The 21,656-nt window shown below is 40.5% G+C and overlaps 1 protein-coding gene across 11 annotated transcripts in view; it reads left to right on the plus strand.

The window, feature by feature from the left end:
• The window catches only part of SIN3A (SIN3 transcription regulator family member A), a 74,306-nt gene that overhangs the window by 30,200 nt on the left and 22,450 nt on the right, over positions 1-21,656 (plus strand). For all 11 annotated transcript variants that reach the window (XM_021099023.1, XM_013978057.2, XM_013978059.2 and 8 more), the window contains 12 exons: positions 4,486-4,592; positions 5,314-5,596; positions 6,541-6,792; positions 7,917-8,069; positions 8,209-8,367; positions 10,615-10,704; positions 13,236-13,354; positions 13,931-14,141; positions 14,471-14,587; positions 17,547-17,785; positions 19,106-19,289; positions 20,800-21,373. In XM_021099023.1, coding sequence (XP_020954682.1) covers positions 4,486-4,592; positions 5,314-5,596; positions 6,541-6,792; positions 7,917-8,069; positions 8,209-8,367; positions 10,615-10,704; positions 13,236-13,354; positions 13,931-14,141; positions 14,471-14,587; positions 17,547-17,785; positions 19,106-19,289; positions 20,800-21,373 — 2,488 coding nt within the window. The remainder of the gene's footprint in view (positions 1-4,485; positions 4,593-5,313; positions 5,597-6,540; positions 6,793-7,916; positions 8,070-8,208; positions 8,368-10,614; positions 10,705-13,235; positions 13,355-13,930; positions 14,142-14,470; positions 14,588-17,546; positions 17,786-19,105; positions 19,290-20,799; positions 21,374-21,656) is intronic.

The raw sequence follows: 21,656 nt of genomic DNA on the forward strand, positions 1-21,656 counted from the left end.
CCAGCCAGCCCTATCAAAGCATAGCACCTATTTTATTCTCCTTCCTCACTTGAGTATAAGTCTATAGATTTGTGCTTTGTATGTTTTGCAGAAGCTGTCAAGGAAGCGAGAAAGGGCTTTGAAGTTGGGGTTATAGAGTGAGTCACAGGTAGAGTTAGGACTTCTTGCTTTGTTCTTTTAGTTACAAGCTCTGATTTTAGTTACAAGCTGTGATTCCTGGACATAATAACTTGCTGAATTTCCTTTCTAATGAGGAGGGGGTGAAATGTTTTCTTGTATCTCCATGTAATTTCATTCAGTATTCCCACATTGCTTGCCACTTTGGGATCAGTTTTAAAATGCTTTTCACATGTTTGAATCAACTTCAATAAATCATTTATATTCTATACTAAGAAAATGTTCAGTGAAAGAACACTAGGTTATTTCAGTCATTGGCATTGTCTATACTTTCTTTTTGTCTTTGGCAGATTGATGACAAGGAAGATTTGAATAATTTGAGGCATGTTTGGTGTGATTTAGTTATTTGCTAAATGCCAGCAGCATAGATATTTGGCACATATTTAGCAAGTTCTCTTTACAGTTGTTTGTGTTTGTCTCCCCAACAAGATTATGAGCTTTGAGAGGTTGGGGATCTTAATAATAAATGCCTGTTGAGGTGAGCCAGGAAGATGCATCAGCAAAGCCTAAGGGTCTCCCCAAATGCTTCCTTAAACCTATAGCTTTTCAATGACTGGTTTTTAGTTGTTGTTTTCTTCTAAGTTGTGATTCCTAGAACTGTGTATGTGCCTTTCTAAAGATTTGTACTATACTTTAGGTAACAAGAGAATGTCCTCATTATTCTTACATCAAGGATTTCATTTATAATATAGGTGTCATGCTGGATTTTTTAACCGTAGTGTTATTTTATAGCTTATTTTTATTATTATTATTTTTTTGTCTTTTGTCTTTTTAGGGCCGCACCTGTGGTATATGGAAATTCCCAGGCTAGGGGTCAAATCAGAGCTACAGCTGCCGGCCTACGCCAGAGCCACAGCAATGCCAGATCCAAGCCGTGTCTGTGACCTACACCACAGGTCATGGCAATGCCGGATCCTTAACCCACTGAACAAGGCCAAGGATCATACCCCACAATCTCATGGATACTAGTCGGATTCGTTTCTGCTGCTCCATGATATGGGAACTCCATAACTTGTTTTTATTTTTAAAAATTTGTGTCTTTTTAGGGCTGCACCAGTGGCATATGGAGGGTCACAGGCTAGGGGTTGAATTGGAGCTGTAGCTGCTGGCCTATACCACAGCCACAGAAACACAAGATGTGAGCCTCATCTTTGACCTACACTACAGCTCACAGTAACTCTGGATCCTTAATCCACTGAGAGAGGCCAGGGATCGAACTCACATCTTCATGCATACTAGTTGGGTTTGTTAACTGCTGAGCCATGACGGGAACTCCATTTTTTAAAAAATTTTAAATTGAAATTTTTATTTTTTATTTTTTTTTATTTTTTATGGCTGCACCACAGTACTTGGAAGTTCTCTGGCCAGGGATTGAATCCAAGCCACAGCTGTGACCTGTATCACAGCCCAGCAATGCTAGATCCTTTAACCCGCAATGTGGGCTGGAGATCAAACCTGAACCACTGCAGTGACCAGAGTTGCTACAGTCGATTCTTAACCCACTGCACCAGAGTGGGAACCCCTTATAACTAATTTTTAAATAGTAGTTCTTTATGACTTGCACTTTTCATGCACATACACACACACACACACACACACACACACACATATCATATTTAATTTCCTTCAGATTTCTCCTTTTCTCTGTGCGTGTACTTATTATAATACCAAGGAGTGCTTGTTTTTAATTTTTTGGTGTGTTTATTTATTTTCGATAACTCCTCTGTTAATGTGATTTTGAGTGCTATCCTTAAATACCTTCTGAAGTCTTTGTTCCTTTAGCTTGGTCATTATTGAAACATTTCAGTGTGGAAAATTTGGAATATGAATTAAGTAGTTCATTGAACTTGAACAAAATTGTCATGTTATTTATAAAGTACCAAAAGAACAACCATCAAATGATTGGGGGTTTTCGTCTTTTGAGTTTTTTGGCCATGCCCACGGCATGTGGAAGCTCCCAGGCCAGGGGTATAACCGGTGTCACAGCAGTGACAATACTGAATCCTTAACTCGCTGTGCCATAGGAAAACACCTGAATGACCACAAGTAGGGCTTATCAAACCAAATGTTTATTTATAAAACTTTTCTAAACTTGATATTTTGTATAATTTAAAATGATCCCAGAGTTCCCGTCATGGCTCAGCAGAAATGAATCTGACTAGTATCCATGAGGACGCAGGTTCGATCCCTGCCTCGCTCAGTGGGTTAAAGATCTGACATTGCTGTGAGCTGTGATGTAGGTGGCAGACAAGGCTTGGATCTGGTGTTGTGGTGACTGTGGCATATGGTGGTAGCTATAGCTCTCATTTGACCCCTAGCCTGGGAACCTCCATGTGCCACAGGTGGGGCCCTAAAAAGGCAATAAATAAATAAATAAATATGATCCCATGGAGTTCCCACTGTGGCACGGTGGGTTAAGGATCCCGTATTGTCTATGGTGAACAGGTTTGATTGCCAGCCGGCACAGTGGATCCAGTATTGCCACAGCTGTGGCGTAGATTGCAGCTGCAGCTTAGATTCAGTACTTGGCCTGGGAACTTCTATATTCTGTGGGTATAGTCCCAAAAATTAATACAATTAATTTTGTTAATTAATTAATGTAGGAAACACCTAGTAAGGATTCCCTTGGATGTTCTCCTGAATAACTTAAAAATAAGTTGTCCTAAATCAGACTTCAAACTTTGTAGTCTTTCTAACTTGTTTCTCTTTGTGACTGCCCAAATAATAGTTTAGTGAAGGCTCCTGCTCCCTTATCTCCCAGGTCTAGTCAGTCTCCAAACCTGTCACTTCTATCTGTTAAAAAGCTTTTGAATCTATCCACTTCTCCCTTTTCCTTTGGTCAGTACTATAATTCAAGCCTCTGTTGTTCACACATGAGTTAGCCTTAAAGGATGAATAGTTTTCCTGCCTCCTTTTAATCTGTTCTGCCTTGCAGTAACTTGTTCTCAACACTGTAGCTAAGTAGAGTACACTAAAGTGCAAATGAGAAAAATCTTTTTTTTTTTTGCTTTTTTTAGGGACACACTTGCGGCATGTGGAAGTTCTCAGGCTAGGGGTCAAATTGGAGCTGTAGCTGCCAGCTATACCACAGCAGCTGCAGCAACAGCAGTTCCTTAACCCACTGAGTGAAGTCAGGGATCAAACCCACATCCTCATGGATGCTAGTCAGATTCATTACTGCTGAGCCACGACTGGAACTCCTAAATAACAAAAATCTAAATTGCATCTTAACAAGATTTACAGGCCTTTTAGCATCTAGGTCCTGTATCTTCTCCTGTATTATATCTTGTCACTCTTCCTACCACCAGTCTTCCTTTTCACCACAAATCCTCTAGCTAAACTAAAATGTTTTCCGTTTTCCAAATGTACCAGATGGGATTGAATTTTGTCCATGCTGCTGCCTCTGACTTCTTTAGGGATCTTCACTTTTGCTAACTTGTACTCGTCCTGAGGACTCGGTTTAGGCACCACTTGGGTGGGAAGCCTTCCCCAGGGTTTTTTTGTTTGTTTGTTTGTTTGTTTGTTTTTTTAATGTGTGTGTGGGGGGAGGTGCCCTCCTATTTGCTCCCTGGGCATTCGGTGATTGCCCACTTGCCCCACCGTGTGATGATTACCAAGCTAGATGTGAATGAACTTCTGTGGGACTGTGGCTTATTTGTGATTGACTCCTAAGCATCTCACACTAGGTCCGGCCTGCCGTGGCATGTTGTAGCTTAGTAGGTATTTCTGAAATGAATAAATGAACAAATAAGTGAATGATGTATTAATGTGATTATTCACTAATCTGTGCAAAAATCTCCAAAGCAAGGCTATAGATTTTTACGAGTTGATTATTTTAAGCGTGAGTTTTATTACTGGCAATCATATTACCTTTCAATATTTAAATTTGCAAAAAAGGAAGAACTAACTAATCTATGGTTTTAGAAATCAGTAAAATTATCCTTGTGGCGAGGCAGCAACTGGGAAAGGGTGCCACAGTGCTTTCTAGGATGTTCCGTTTTATGATCTGGGTTCTGGTTTCATGAGTATGTTTACTTTGTGAAAATTCATGGGGTTGTACACTAACGATGTGTTTACTTTCTTGTATGCATGTTAAACTTCAATAGGAAACATTAAAATAACTAAATGAACTTCTTTTTCTTTTTTTTGTAAATAATTTTTTAAAGTCCCTCTAAATTTTGTTATGTGTATTTACTCTATATTTCAATTTTACTTACTATGCTACTTTTTTTAGGCATAAATCATTTTTTAGAAACTAATTCCTGGCTGGCTTTTTTTTTATAACCTTGAGATTTATCCCTGCCTCAGGTGGAGGATGCACTGTCCTATCTTGACCAAGTGAAGCTACAGTTTGGTAGTCAGCCTCAGGTCTACAATGATTTCCTTGACATCATGAAGGAATTTAAATCTCAGAGGTAAAAATATGGATATATGGTTGTACTCAAGCTTTGTGTTTGTTATGCTAATTTTGGAAGGAGGATATAGCTTATTCTCATCTGCTGAAAGATAAAGGATGCTGTTTTGCGGGGGGCTTCATTTCCAGGGTCATGCTTTTATTTTGTGTGTTGCTTTATTTATGAAAATTGAATACTCTGAACCTTTGTTTTCTGCATAAAATTTTTCCTAGTACTTCATCTCAGGGAAGTAAACTAGTAATGACTTGGCTACTTGCTTTTTGGACTGATTTAACTTACACTAATAGTCTGGCATGGTTCACTGTTATAAAAGAGTAATTCATCTGAACAGTGTGGATACATGATTTATTCTGGTGTGTGGGGATTACAGTTTTAGACTTATTTTCTGAGTATCTGCTTGATAGGACTGTTACCATACATGAATGTATATTCTGTTTAGAATCGTGACCAAGCCTCTTTGAATATGAAGCTAAATGACTTTGGAATTTCAGAGTTTTTGTGTGTCATTACTTTTGTAATATTCATGTTGATTTTTTATTTTCCTGCATGGTAGAGAATCTAGTGGAATGTGAATTTTTTTCTTGGTAGAGTGTTTGTCAAGCTTGCCACTTTAATGTGTGTGTGTGTGTGTGTGTGTGTGTGTGTGTTTATATATATATATACACATATATATATTTATATTTATATATATGTTTGTTTTTTTTTTTTTTTTTTTAATCAGCATTGACACTCCAGGAGTGATTAGTCGTGTGTCCCAGCTGTTCAAAGGCCACCCTGACCTGATCATGGGCTTCAATACCTTCTTGCCCCCTGGCTACAAGATTGAGGTGCAAACCAATGACATGGTGAATGTGACAACTCCTGGCCAGGTTCATCAGATCCCCACCCATGGCATCCAGCCCCAGCCTCAACCACCACCCCAGCATCCTTCCCAGCCTTCAGCCCAGTCTGCTCCAGCTCCTGCCCAGCCAGCTCCTCAGCCCCCACCTGCCAAAGTCAGCAAGGTGAGCACTTGGAAAACTTTGCACCGTGTAACATACATCCCTAGAAAGCACCCTCCTTTGGCATTTTCCACTTGTATAAGACTTAGATATTCAAGTTAAAATTTTATCGGTGAAGATGCGGTAGTCACATCCCTATAATGTGGCACATGTTCACATAACACATAATTATTTATATATCTGTTTAAATCAACACCTCAACAACCTGCAAGGACTCTTTTTGCCCCCAACTTCGGCTTTTTGAATCCATGAGCATGCCAACAGATGGCAACTTTGTGTGGTAGTATTTGAATAGCACAGGCAGAAACGGTCATCTTATGATCAGTTGTCTCTGTGGTCATGATTTTACAAGATTTACGTCATTTACCAGGTTAGGTTATAGCAAGCTAAACGGAAGATCTTGATAATAGTGGTGGTGATGGTGATGATGGAGTGTTTTACTTAAAAGAAATGCAGCTTTTCAATTTCACTAGCTAAATTTAAAGTGCTCAGTAGCCTCATTTGGATGTCATGCAATATAGAGAACTCTGTTGGGCAGAGCTGGTTGAGAAGACTTTTTTTTAAATATGAATTTATTGCAATAGTTGAATTGTCTTCTGGACATTAAAGATCTATGTAGAATGAGGTTTCTTTCCCTATTCTATGTGTACCTATTGAGCAAGTGAGCTAAATATTGCATATGAAAAATTCTTCCCTATAATTGGAGATATAGCCTACTTTTAAGGTTGTATTTAGAACATTTGAGACTGAATTTTTGTATTACAATGTATGAATCCTCTACACTTCCAACCTTGCCCTTTGTGATTTGAATTGGGCTAAAATGGCCTGGCCAGAGTGAGTAAAGTATGTAAGTCGATCGGACACTTTATTTCTCTTTAGTTTGAACTTTCTTTCCTGTGGTAAACCATCTGTGTTCCTGAGGAGAATAAAGACTTTTTTCTTTTTAGCCTTCCCAACTACAAGCACATACTCCAGCCAGTCAGCAGACTCCCCCTCTCCCACCATACGCATCCCCACGTTCTCCACCTGTCCAGCCTCATACACCAGTGACAATCTCGTTGGGAACAGCCCCGCCCTTGCAGAACAATCAGCCTGTGGAGTTTAACCATGCCATCAACTATGTCAATAAGATCAAGAACAGGTTCCAGGGCCAACCAGACATCTACAAAGCATTCCTGGAGATTTTGCACACATATCAGGTAAGACTGTTGCCTTTTCACCCTGTCTTAACCAGGTTGTCCTCTGTGGACATCTATTCAGAGAAGAATGTAAATAACCATTATTGTGGCCACGAATTCTTACTGGAAATTAACCTGTTAGAAATTGCATTCATAAAGCTAGTTTGATTTGCCTGACTTCAATTTTAATTGAATTTTAGCAGCCAGTCACAGTTTTCAAAGTCACTGCTCTGTGAGATGGATGCTTATTTATCTGGAAAGTTTAAATGATGATTTGGGTGGTATAGTTAATTTACAGTAGAATAAAAAGAAATTTCTCTAGTATTTTGTGTTTTATCATTCGGGAGTGGTCTGTCTTGAACATTCACATATACTGCTCTGGTTTTATTTATTTATTTATTTATTGCTTTTTAGGGCTGTACCCACAGCATATGGAAGTTTCCAAGCTAGGGGTCGAATCGGAGCTGCAGCTGCCACAGCCATAGCAATGTAGGATCCAAGCTGTATCTTCAACCTGCACCATAGCTCACAGCAACCAGTGCGGGATCCTTAACCCACTGAATGAGACCAGGTATCAAAGCTTCATCCTCATGGATACTAGTTGGGTTTGTAACCTTCTGAGCCACAACAGGAACCCCCACTGCCCTAGTTTTAAAAGGAATTAAGTCTCAGCCGCCATCTTCCACTTATTTCTCAACTTAAAAACTAGAGGCTAGAACAGGTGCTAAAACATAGTCTTTCTTTCCTCTTAAGTACAGCCCAAAAGTCGGTAAAATACAGAGCTCCTGTCAGACATCTCAGAAAGTGTGCAAAAGTGAGTCATTCAAAACAGTGGCCCTTGGGGTTCCCGTCATGGCTCAGCCATTAACAAACCTGACTAGTATCCATGAGGACGAGGGTTCGATCTCTGGGTTAAGGATCCGGCATTGCCGTGAGTTGTGGTGTAGGTCGCAGACGCAGCTCTGATCTGGCATTGCTGTGGCTGTAGTGTAGGCCAGCAGCTATAGCTCTAATTCAACCCCTAGCCTGGGAACTTCCATATCTCTTGGGTGCAGCCCTAGAAAGACAAAAACAAAACAAAAACAAAAAACAAAGAAACAGTGGCTCTCTAATATGATCTCTTCCCATTTACAATTTCCTATTAGAAAGAGCAGCGAAATGCCAAGGAAGCTGGAGGAAACTACACTCCAGCGTTGACTGAGCAGGAGGTGTATGCCCAGGTGGCTCGTCTTTTTAAAAATCAGGAAGATCTGTTGTCAGAATTTGGACAGTTCCTACCAGATGCCAACAGCTCCGTGGTAAGTTTTATTTAGAACTGCGCTATTGAGAATGGTTAGCTCAGATAAGTTAGGGAGCTGGAATCAGAAGGAGACTTTTTCTGAAAGGTACTTTTTTGCTTTGATAAAAACATTAATCTTTTTCATGTGTCTTAATTAGCTTTTAAGCAAAACAACTGCTGAGAAGGTGGATTCCGTGAGAAATGACCATGGAGGCACTGTAAAGAAGCCTCAACTAAACAACAAGCCACAGAGGCCCAGCCAGAATGGCTGCCAGATCCGCAGACACTCTGGAACAGGAGCCACCCCTCCAGTGAAGGTGAGAGTGGGTGCAGCTGCTTATTTCGACTTCCTGGAACGATTCTAGTGGGCACGTGCTCAAGGTTTGACAGTTAGATCCTGATATTCAGAGTTGGTTTATGTCTCAGAACTCAATGCAAAACTTTTTACCTGGCCTTGTGAAAGAATGTTAGAATACTGCTTTGCTTTTGTTTTGTTTTTTTTTAGGTCCATACCCACGGCATATGAAAGTTCCCAGTTCCCAGGCTAGGGGTTGAGAATCAGAGTTACAGCTGCTGGCCTACACTAGCAGTGCGGGATCCAAGCTGCAGTCTGCCACATACACCACAGCTCACGGCAATGCTGGATCCCCAACCCACTGAGCAAGGCCAAGGATGGAACCCGCATCCTCATGGGGTGACTAGTCAGATTTGATATCATTGTACCACAATGGGAACTCCCAGAATACTGCTAATTGTTCAGATTACTGTGCTTTTTTGAGTTCTTAATGGTTTTCCGTATGTTTTCTCTCTTCTTTGTGGTTAACTCTCATCTATTTTTTGTTTGTTTCTGCCAAGGGTTTCTGAGACTTAATTTTTCCCTTCTTGATTTGATGCCTTAAGCCTGCTTTGTGCTAAGTAAGATTATTAAGTTCGATAATTGTTCCCAAAATAAGTCAGTGGTCTCTGAGGTTCTTTTGTGAGTAAAGTGCATATGCTTTGTGGGATCTCTTCTTCGGTTTAGAGACCTATCCTGCTCAAGGTTCTTTTGGGTTGCCACATCTTACCTGTATCATCTTAATCTCCAAGGAGGAACTTTGGGCTGTAACAGGGTGGTCTTAAACTCCTCTTAGTGACCTATCTCATGATGCTTCTTGTTACAGCCAATACTGATGGTCTGCCTGCAAAAAGCTGAGCCCACTCCCTTTCTCTTTAATATGGGGCACCTGTGCTAGGGAGCAGACTAGGTGTATGTATTGAATGTTGAATTCTAACATATAGCATTGAAGAGATAGATGTGTCCGCAGAATTTAATTAAAGAATAAAAGCTAGTGTAACTTCTTACGGTAAGAAATGACCGAGGGAGTTCTTGTTGCAGTTCAGCAGGTTATGAACCTGACTGGTATCATTGAGTTCAGTCCCTGGTCTTGCTCAGTGGGTTAAGGATCTGACATTGCTGTGAGCTGTGGTGTAGGTCACAGACGCAGCTCAGATTGTGAATTGCTGAGGCGCAAGCCAGCAGCTGTAGCTCTGATTCCACCCCTAGCCTGGGAATTTCCATGTACCTCAGGTGTGGCCCTAAGAAGCAAAAAAAAAAAAAGGACTGATAAACCAGCAAATGACCGCAAAGACTGACCTGTTATGGATTGCTGACACTTTGAAGAACTATTTTTCAATGTTTTTAATAGTTTCTCCTTTTGGAAGCAAGTTGAACATAGCAGTAGTTTATATTTCCTCACTTTAGTAAGGAGTGTTTTATGAGTAGTAAGAACAGGTCAGGAGACATGCTTCAATCTTGGTCTCCTCCCACACTTGATGACCCACAGGTGGAAACACTATATTGGGAGGTTAGAATTCCCTATCTGCCTTCTCCTTAGGCAATATAAGTAGAGGCTGTGGCTCCTGCGAGAGAGTGTTCTCCAAGGTGGCGGAGGTTAATGTGCAGCTTCTCCCAAAGTTTGTGCATTTCTTGACATGTAGTTTAGAGGTGGCTTTTTTAAAGTAAATTTTTTGCTTGGTAGTTATATCATGGCCTATTCATTTGATTTGAAAGAGCAGTCTTAACTCTGGTTTGAGTGGCTTCTGCCAGCAAGGTAATTATTCCTTCTAATAGGAAAATATACTGCTTTTTTCGTGAATTTTCAAACTGATTAAAAGGTGAAGGTTAAAGATTGATTTCTATGTACTCCAGCTCTTTTTAAAAACTTTTCTGCCTCCACAGCTAAGAAGACAAGGCATTGGCATTAGGTTCTAAATTTTTTTGCCTATGGAAAAAGTAAGGATATTAATTCTAACATCATAGTAGTGCTGTGACCATTTATAGAGAGTATTTGGGGAGTAGAATGATCTGTGAACCTCTAGGAAAAAACCGACGGCAATCTGAAATAGAAAAGAGTGGAAATCTTTCAGGATGTAAGGCAAGTTAGTGACTTGGATTCTCTTATTTGTTGCAAATTACTAATCAGTGGCGGATTAGTGATGGAACTATCAAACAGAGATGAAAACGAAACTCAGAAAACTTCTTTGAATCTTATGTGTCTGTCCTGTATTCTTCCTTTTTTTTGCAGAAGAAACCCAAACTGCTCAGTCTCAAGGATTCTTCTATGGCAGATGCCAGCAAGCATGGTGTAGGAACGGAATCGTTATTTTTTGATAAGGTGAGTGTTGAATGAATTGGATTTAATATCAGCTCTTAATGCCCAAAGAAAATAACCTCGTCCCCCAAAAGATTTTGTTTTAGAGACATCAAGATAATTAGGTAGGACTTTTTTTTTTTTTTTTTTTTTTTTTAAGGATTTTCTACTTTTTAACAGTTTCCAAATTGTAGGTCCTTTCAGTCTATGAGAACTATTAGCACAGCTAGAGAAATGGTAGCATTGACTGCTTGGGTTTTGTGAAGTAGTTTGAAGCAAAATATAGCATTTGCCATCATGGAAGAAAGCTTTTAAAAAAGGCATATTGCTCTCAAAAGATGTTTGGAGCTCCTCATTGTAGATGCCCAGAACTATATAGTGAGGAGTGTCAGTATACTAATTATTGAGGACTTAAGATGACTTGTAACCTTCTAATTGTTATACTTGTTCGAGGTATGGCATATAGGGTTAATGGGAATTCTGATTTCCTTGTATGTTTTCAAAGCTCCCCAGGTGATTCTAATGAGCAGACAGGGTTGCGATTACAGGTGTAGTCAGTGTTGTGTGGTGTGTGAGTCTGACTTCCTCCTTGGAGTCAGTTTAATTAGCAGGCTACTTTTATCATAGTGGCTAGCAAACTTCAGACTTCTCACTGGCTGGAGCCAGCCTGGATTGATCTGGTGGTGACTTACCGTGTCTTGCATCCTTGGGTTTTTGCCGAAGGGCAAATGATTATCTCCAGAATTGGTGCCTCTCGATTTGTCTCTAGCCCTCCTGTGCCTATGCGAGCTGTGCTGCAAAATAGTCCCTGGCTCTAGCTTTGACCTGAACCATTTCTGAGGGCTCTCTGGGCCTTTGGGGCTTTTGAGGCAGATGTGAAGTCCAGGTCACAACTGACAAATGGCAAAGAAAGGGTAAGAGAGGGGGACTGAATAAGTTAATTTTTTTAAAGAGTAGTATTTTTTATTGCTGTTTTTGAAGTACTTGTTTCTTAGAGATGACTGAAGTGTGTATAGCTGAAAAGTCTGGAGTTTGCTTTAGAATTCAGTGGTGGGGGAAATGGGTGTAGATGAAACAAAATTTACTGTGTATTGATTGTTGAGGCTGGCTCAGTATATAGGGTTTATTAGACTATTCTGTCTACTTTTGTATAAGTTTAAAACTAACAGAGGAATTTCCGCCGTGGCTCAACAGAAACTAATCTGACTAGTATCCATGAGGACGCAGGTTTGATCCCTGGCCTTGCTCGATGGGTTAAGGATCCGGTGTTGCCCTGAGCTATGGTGTAGGTTGCAGACATGGCTCAGATCTGGTGTTGTTGTGGCTGTGGTGTAGGCCAGCAGCTACAGCTCCCATTTGACCCCTAGCCTGGGAACCTCCATATGCCGTGGATGCGGCCTTAAAAAGACAAAAAAATAAATAAAATAAATTTCGTTATGTTTTCACCCAGTGATTTATCTGGGCATGGGTTTGCAGAAATTGAAAATGGAAGAAATCAAAACAGCTAATTAAAAAATTTAAAAATATATATTAAGTAAAATTAATAATAAAAGCTAACAAATTAAAGTAATAGTATATATTCATCTTTTGCCTTGAAAATCCATATTCCATATAGTGTCTACCGATTGATAGTTATGAAAAGTATATGAGAGCCTGGGGAAGGGGTTTTTTGATAAACTACCGGGTTTGGTGAGTGAGGGTCTGCAATCCCCACAGTGCTAGATATATACACTTTTGACATTGAAACTCTAGATTGCTTATCTAGCCAGGCAAGTTTTACTGTGTCTATGCCACTGAACCTTTTTTTTTTTTTTTGGCCACACCTGGTGTGTGGAAGTCTCCAGGCTAGGGATCAAACCCATACTGCTGTTGCAACCTGTACCATAACTGTGGCCAGTACTGGATCCTTAACCCACTGTGCCACATGGAAACTTCCTGAACACCTAGGTTTTTGGATATTAAAATGCTTATTAGTGTTCTGAATGGAGGAAGGGAAAAGATCAAGTCAGAGGACAAAAGTACCTTATTTTAAAAGGTCATTATTCAAGATTACCAGAGTTTGAAAAGAGTGTTTATAAAGATTCTTGTATAAAGTCAGGAGAGGCAGCAGAATCTTGGGTAACTCTGATAGGGTGTGGAAAATCAAGCATGTAAAAATGTAAATGTCTTGTTTACTTCAAGGTCTCATTTTCCAAATTTTTATGGAAAATTTAAAACAAATGTGAAATTAAAGAGAATAGTAAAATGACCCTTCATATACCCATCATCCAGCCTCAGCAGTTCTTAGCTCCTAGTCGGTGTACTATTTGATGTGCACACAGCTATCCCAGATTATTTGGAGACAAATCCCACATGATATATTATTTCAACTGTAGGTATTTTACTAGGTTTCTTTTAAAATGATACCTTTTTTCCAAACATTATCGCATCTAAAAAACCTAGCATTGATTCCTTAATATCATCAAATAGCAGTTCAAATTTCCCCAATTTTAAACACAATCCAGGATCTCTTGATTCCCCACTTAACTATTTTTCCTTTCGATTGTCTCCATAAGGTCCGAAAGGCTCTGCGGAGTACAGAGGCCTATGAAAATTTCCTGCGCTGTCTTGTTATTTTTAACCAGGAGGTGATCTCTCGGGCTGAGCTTGTGCAGTTAGTCTCTCCTTTCCTGGGGTAAGTGGAATCAAGGGCTTAGCCTTGATGCCTGATATGGAGGTGAAATAAAACCTAGTTTGTGGGAGTACATGGTAGGTGAAATTAATTTGATTTTGGCAGGTCAGTTGACTCCTAAAATGTCCATGACAAGAGTCCTCTGGGAAGTCTTCTAGTTCCTCTCTGGAGACAAAAAAGTAGGCGAAGAAGGCATTGGCCAAGACTATGGTCTCCTGATCTCCTGACCGGTATTGGCTGTTTATAAAGCCAGTCTTTTCCAGGGTTATAGAATCCTGGCTTTGACAAATTAAGAATTATCTGAACATTGAAGCAATAATCTTGATTAGAAGAATGGCTCGTTATTGTCTAGTTTCAGTGCAGTTCTTCCATCACTACCTTAACTGATCTTTAGAGAAAGAGAAGAAAAGGAGAAACCACATATTCAGAAGAGTAGTGCTTCTTAGGCAGGAAATAATATTTATTATTGGAATTTGTCCAGTGGTAGCAGAGTTCTGACCCAACACCAAATAGTGGTAATCACACCTCAGTATAACTGCATCATGTTTATAGTTAACAATTTTTTATTTGATTCTTCAGGAAATTCCCAGAATTGTTTAATTGGTTTAAAAACTTTCTGGGCTATAAGGAATCTGTACATCTGGAAACCTTTCCAAAGGAACGAGCCACAGAGGGCATTGCTATGGAGATAGACTATGCCTCTTGTAAGCGGTTGGGCTCCAGCTATCGAGCCCTACCAAAGAGTTATCAGCAGCCCAAGTGCACAGGACGGACTCCTCTTTGTAAAGAGGTAAGGCCTTCCCAAGAAAAGATTAGCCCTGATTCCTTAACTTCCTCCAGAAGGGATTGTGGTACCAGGGATGGAGAATTGATATGAATGAGGAAGTCAAAACTCCTTTCTCTCTCCTTTTTTTTTTTTTTTTTTTTTTCCTGAGAAAATGTTTCACACTTACATTGAGAACCTTTTTCTGTTAATAGCTTTTGCAAACTTGCCATAGGTGAAACTTGTAATGTTAACTGTTTCTTCCTTCTAAAATTTTCTTTTTACTAAGAATGCTTAATCATCCACCAGAAAGCTTTGTTACACTTTTGTTTCAATTTCTCTTCTTTTACCCAAAGGTTTTAAATGATACCTGGGTCTCCTTCCCCTCCTGGTCTGAGGACTCCACCTTTGTTAGTTCCAAGAAAACTCAGTATGAAGAACATATCTATCGTTGTGAAGATGAACGCTTTGAGGTACAAGCTTCTTCATCATTTGAAGTTTGGGGAAATGGGAGATATGAAATGAGAGGGTATCTTAAATACCTACCTGGGAGGGTTGGCTCTTAAGACCAAAGAACCAGAGAGGCTCACATTCTTCTGTTGTGATTGTACTTAACCATGTTTTATGACTTTGTCAATTATCTTAGTGATATCTTTATGACAAATGTGATTTATCTAGGCCACTTTAACCTTTTTAGCTGAATTTAACCATTGATGGCTGAATAATACTTCTTTGAATTTTTAATGGCGTGAAGGTTATTGTGTTTTACATGGTATATAAAATGAGTATTTTAAGACCTTGTGGGCTTTCTTTGCAGCTGTTTTAAATTATTTATCTTAGAGGAGTTCCCTTCATGGCTCAGTGGTTCGTGAACCCGACTAGGATCCATGAGGACGTGGGTTCGACCCCTGGCCTTGCTCAGTGGATTAAGGATCCGGCGTTGCCATGAGCTGTGGTGTAGGTCATAGATGTGGCTTGGATCCTGCATTGCTGTGGCTGTGGTGTAGCCTGGTGGCTACAGCTCTGATTCGACCCCTAACCTGGGAACCTCCTCATGCCACAAGTGCGGCCCTAAAATAACAACAACAAAAAATGATTTATCTTAGAGTGTTATTCTTAGCAGGTATCATGACATGGTTAGCAAACCAACTCTCCAGTGAGAGCTAGAGCTCTTCTCTCATATTTCTGATACTGATGTGGCTCCTTCTGAAAGAAAGTTGAGTTAGGTACTGTATTTCAAAGTAGTTGGGAAGGAAAGAGCTGGAGTGAAGAAATGAGCTGGTAGAGAGCCCCCTATACCAGGAGTGGGGGTACTGAAAGTGGACTCACTCCCTAGTGTGTTTAAATGTCTAGTTCACTGACAACAACAAAAAGAGAATGATAAATGTGTCTAAAGAGGTGAAATTACAGGCATCCTATTTAATGTATGTATTATATAAAACTGGCCCTGCTCATTCCTGTAGATGGGAGATGTTTTGCTACTTTTTTAATCCATACTGATTTAGCTCTCTGCCAGTTAATCTCCCTTCACGCTTGCTTCGTCTGTTTCTGGCATGTTTTGAACGAAGAGCCACATGTTGCTTCACCACGGCAGGCACTCGGCCAATCTCTGCCCCAGCGTTTATGAGGAGCGTCACCCATTTGCAGAATACTCAATCGTGACAGATATTAGCTTCTATAGAAAGTTTTTATCAAGCTAAAGTATTTCTTTTTTACCTATGTTTTGCAAGGTCAGGTGATGAGTTAGGAAGCAGAGATTGGCATTGTTCTTGATAGAATATTCCTCTTCTCAGTTGGTATGCCTGCAAATGAGAGGCAACAGCCTCATTTCCCATTTGTGATTATAGGAGTGAAGATGAAAGAAACATGTATGTATGCATGTATGTATGCATGCATGTGCTTAGGATTGGATGGGATGGACTAGTGAAGGAGCATTCCTTTATATATCAGCATAGGTTAATATTCTTGCAGTGCAGACAACCTCCAAATCTCAGTGGCTTGAAAAAACAGATTTACTTCTTCATCATACTACATGTGCATTGATGTTTAGCAGGAGATTCTGCTCATCAGAATTACTTGGGGACCTAGGCTGACAAAATGCCACCATCTTGAACAACACCAGTGATTAGGGGGGAAAAAAGCTCAGATGGATCTTGCCCCCTGAAATCCTCAGGCCTAGAACAGATATTACTTCCACTAACCTGTTTACAACTCATTTTCCCGAACTAGTTACATGGCCCTCTCTAATCACAAAGGAGCCAAGAAGTTCAATCCATCATTTATCCATAACTGGAAAAGGAGGACCAGAAATATTTGACGAAATGACTACTGTAGTCCTGAAACTAGAGAACTTAGCAACACTCAGACATTTGGTTATATGCTCTTTAGAATGCTCACTTACTTCATTTTCTGTGTCTCATCTAGAGAATTTTGTGTTAAAAAGTTGTGGCGTTCCCATTGTGGGTTAGCAATAATGGACATGACTGGTATCCATGAGGATGCAGTTTCAATCCCTGGCCTCACTCATTGGTTAAGGATCCGGTGTTGCTGTGAGCTGCAGTGTAGATGGTAGGTGCAGCTCAGATCTGGCCTTGCCGTGGCTATGGTGTAGGTCAGCAGCTGCAGCTCCAATTCAGTCTGTAGCCTGGGAACTTCCATATGCCACAAGTGCAGCCCTAAAAAGCAAAAAAAAAGTTTGCTAGTCGTGTATATCCTTAACCAGGCTGGGCTAGGTCCTTGCCAGAAAGTAAAGTACGAGAAATTCAGTAAGAGTTCAAATGGTTACCCGCAGCTCCAACACTTAAGGAATGATAGTCACAGTTCTTATTACTACTGGATGTGGAATGAGACTATTAAATATTTAATCATGTATTTCAAGTTACCCTGAAAAATCTGAAGCACTTAAGGAATGATAGTCACAGTTCTTATTACTACTGGATGTAGAATGAGACTATTAAATATTTAATCATGTATTTCAAGTTACCCTGAAAAATCTTACTCGTAAGACTGGTTTATCATCTTGAGTGATCTTTTTGGAATTTTGTTGTTGTGGTTGTTATTGTTGGTAACAGAACTTAGTAATTCATGAAAGTTCAGGGAAAGTGTCAGTCAGGTTGCCTCCTCCATTAGGTAGGTCTGGTGTGAGGGCCAGAAAAAAAGCATACTGGTGGTGGAAGAAATATTAACTATCACTTAGTGATCATTTATTGGATGTTTCTTGTGTGTCTAGCATTGTGCTAACCCCTCTATTCAGTAAACAACCTTGTGAGAGTAGGTGGTGTTATCCCGGTTGTACCGATAAGGAAACAGTGTTTTATATGGCTTTAGCGTGGCCGAGCGAGGATTCAGATCCATAGAGTTTGACTTCTACCCATACTCCTGACAGCTCTTTTCTGGTTTGGGTCTTAAGTACACCCTGTATTTTTTCTTTAGCTTGATGTAGTATTAGAGACCAATCTGGCAACCATCCGGGTTCTGGAAGCAATACAGAAGAAGCTTTCCCGCTTGTCTGCTGAGGAACAAGCCAAATTTCGCTTGGACAACACCCTTGGGGGCACATCGGAAGTTATCCATCGAAAAGCACTCCAGAGGATATATGCTGATAAAGCAGCTGACATCATTGATGGTCTGAGAAAGAACCCCTCCATTGCCGTCCCAATTGTCCTTAAAAGGTACCCGAGCAAATACGCCCTTCATGCTTTAGTGTCCTTGACGGATTTAGCATCCCATTAATTAAGATTCTCCTTTTCAACTTGGTTATCCCATGAGATCTCCATTTGTCCTCAAGGCTGTTGTTGGAAATCAGGTGGAGTGTGGAATAGTGGAGCTTCTTGTTGGGGTTCTGTGTAACCAACAGTAGAGAACAAACGTTTAAAATCCATAGTGGAATGCTGTCTGTGTTTGAGGGGATATTTTAAAATAGAGAAAAGAACAAGGGAGAAAACACCTACCCACGTTCCTGCCACTTAGTACTAACTGACTTTCACATCTTTGTTTTTTAATAAGAAAAATCACTCTTTGTCTTGGTAAAATTGATACCTGTTATTTAATAAGACTTAACTTGCCATTTTTACCAAGAATGTCTTACTTCTTTCTCCTAACAAACCTTGGGTCTGAGTTATAGTGGGGCTGTTGTACCCACCTAAGGCCAGGCACCACAGGGGAGGCCTGGGCTGAGCCCCAGGCTCCTCCACGTCCATGGCACTCTGTACCATACTGTGAATCCCTGCTAAGAGCTGGGTCCTCCCTTGGTATCACCTGGTGAAAACTTATCTGCTGCATAATTCACAAGTGCCCAGATGTTATTATTCCTCCCTAGTCTTCCCTCAAGAGCTGGCAGGAGGTATTCCTCTCCTTGCCAATAGCATTTAACTTTTGGCTTGGAGATAAAGGATATTCTTTAGTTCTAGTGCTGGTTTTGGTTTTACTCTCCTCTCCTCTTCTGGAGTATCAGGATCAGTTGTTCTCATTAGAACTTCCAAACTGTGTCCCAAAGAACATTTCTGTGCAAGTTTTCTGCCCTTGGACTTTTGCATTTACATTAGCATAGTAAACGTCCTCAGAGATCCTGTAGCAAAGAAAGTTGTATCACTTTGAGCTGCCCCAGGGAGAGAACCCCTTTTTCTGAGGTATTCTATGAAATGATGTTTGAGAAATAACTATTCTTGGCAAGGTTTCTGACTTTAGGACAAATGACTTCCCCAGAATAAGTCCTGAATGAGTAATTTTCTCATGTGGTAGAGTTTAAGGCTGATTTGGATAAAATTTACCCCAAAGTTGCCAACAGTTTGGATCTTCTGTATCTTTTGACCTTTGAAATAGAGAAATAGAATAAACCTGACTTCTCACTTCTAAAACCTTATGAATTAGGTGCTATTATCCCTATTTTACTTATAAGTCTTATGGTTACTATGGCAGATCCAGGATTCCTACCTTAAAATTCCCTCATCTGGACTCCCATGTTTTGTTGTTTCCAACCCCACCCACCTTAGGTTGAAGATGAAAGAGGAAGAATGGCGAGAAGCTCAGAGAGGCTTTAATAAGGTGTGGAGAGAACAAAATGAGAAATACTACTTGAAATCTCTGGACCACCAAGGCATCAACTTTAAACAAAATGACACCAAGGTCCTGAGATCTAAGAGCTTACTCAATGAGATTGAGAGTATCTATGATGAGGTAAGCCGGAGGTCTCTACATCCTTGAGAAGTCTCCAGTATATATGTCAGCATAACTTTGACTCCGGCAGATTACCTTTGTTATTTGAATGGGAGACCTGTTGATTCTTGCTTCGTAGTTGTCATAGCCTCTATTCCTGAATCTACCTTTTTATTTTATTTTATTTTTTTGTCTTTTTGCCTTTTCTAGGGCCTCTCCTGTGGCATATGGAGATTCCCAGGCTAGGGGGTCCAGTTGGAGCTGTAGCCACCGGCCTACACCAGAGCCACAGCAACGCGGGATCCGAGCTGCATCTGCAACCTACACTACAGCTCACGGCAATGCCGGATCCTTAACCCACTGAGCAAGGCCAGGGATCGAACCCACAACCTCATGGTTCCTAGTCAGATGCATTAACCACTCTGCCACAACAGGAACTCCATATTATTTTTTTTATTTATGTATTTTTTCTGCTGTACATCCTAGATGTAAAAGTAGATCCTAAAGTAAATCCTAGATCTCATGGGGACCAAGTTACACATACATGTATACATTTTTTTTCCTCCCTTTGTTCTGTTGCGATGTAAATATCTAGGCAGGTTCTCAGTGTGATTCTACCATTCTAAATCTAAGCCTCACTAAGCTGTTGTATTGGCTTCCCAGTTTATGATCCCGGTTTCAGTTCATGCCCATCATCTCCCTCTCCCACTTCTCTCCCCATCTATTTCCCTAAAATTCCTTAGAGCTCACCTCAACTCCCCACAACTTAAAATACCTATCATTGATCCCCAGACTTTCTTCTTCTTTTTCTTTTTTTGGCCATGCCCATGGCATGTGAAAATTGGAAGTTCCCAGGCCAGTGATCAAACCCCTGTCACAGAAGCTACTCAAGCCACTGCACTGACAACGCCGGATCTCTAATGTGGTGTGCCATAAGAGAACTCCCCCCCATACTCTTCCTAATCCTTGTTTGTCATCCTTACCAGGATTATATATAGTACTAGGAGCTAGGATACAGAGATGAATAAGAAATTAATCCTACTTTCTTCGAGCTTACAGTCTTAGGGGATAGATAGAAACAAACACAGTGTGATTGAGATTCCTAGAAGTGGTGTGATCTGGGATTTTAAAAAACTTCTTATGATAATTTCAAACATATGCAAAAGGGGAGAGAATAGTAAAATGAGCTTACGTAAACTTGAATAATCATCTCTCTTTTGCCTGTTTCATTGTATCTGTTAACCTTCCAAACTCCCACCACAGAAATATTTTAAAGTAAATCCTAGATCTCATATCGTATCCTCCATAAATATTAACTTAGAATTTTAAAAAATGGTCCCAGTTCTGTCCCATTTTCCATATAAGTCTAAAATGTCTGAAAGATACAAATCGTTGTGGTATCAAACACATTATCTTTTTGTTTTTGAATGTTTGGGATTGGAAAATAATGGCTGCTATGGTGTAGTCTCGTAGGTCTGTTTATCATCTCTGTAGGTATGTCACATAATGCTTTCTTTCTCTTTCCTGTTAGAGGCAAGAGCAGGCTACGGAAGAAAATGCTGGTGTGCCTGTTGGCCCACACCTCTCACTTGCCTATGAAGATAAGCAGATTCTGGAAGATGCTGCTGCTCTGATTATCCACCATGTGAAGAGGCAGACAGGCATTCAGAAGGAGGACAAATATAAAATCAAGCAAATCATGCATCACTTCATTCCAGATCTGCTCTTTGCTCAGAGAGGTGATCTCTCGGATGTGGAGGAAGAGGAAGAAGAAGAGATGGATGTAGATGAAGCCACAGGGGCAGCTAAGAAGCACAATGGTGTTGGGGGCAGTCCCCCTAAGTCCAAGCTACTGTTTAGTAACACAGCAGCTCAGAAGTTAAGAGGGATGGATGAAGTATACAACCTCTTCTATGTTAATAATAACTGGTATATCTTTATGCGACTGCACCAGATACTCTGCCTGAGGCTGCTGCGGATTTGTTCCCAAGCTGAACGGCAAATTGAGGAAGAAAACCGAGAGAGAGAGTGGGAACGGGAAGTGCTAGGCATAAAGAGAGACAAGAGTGACAGCCCTGCCATCCAGTTACGCCTCAAAGAACCTAGTAAGTGTTTAGTTGATTGGTCTACAAGAGAGTGTGTTGGCCTACAGAAGATGTGAAGGGTTGGGGACCTCAGAACCTAGTTAGACTCTGAACTGCTTTCTTGCTTTCTTTTCTTTCTTTTCACGGCTGTACCTATAGCATGTGGAAGTTCCCAGGCTAGGGGTTGAATTGGAGCTGCAGCTGCAGGCCTGTGCCACAGCAGCAACGGATCAGAGCTGCATCTTTAACCTATGCTGCAGCTTGTGGCAACACCGGATCCCTGATCCGCAGAGGGAGGCCAGGG

The sequence above is a fragment of the Sus scrofa genome, chromosome 7 (assembly GCF_000003025.6).
Source record: "Sus scrofa isolate TJ Tabasco breed Duroc chromosome 7, Sscrofa11.1, whole genome shotgun sequence".
Classification (NCBI taxonomy): Eukaryota; Metazoa; Chordata; class Mammalia; order Artiodactyla; family Suidae; genus Sus; species Sus scrofa.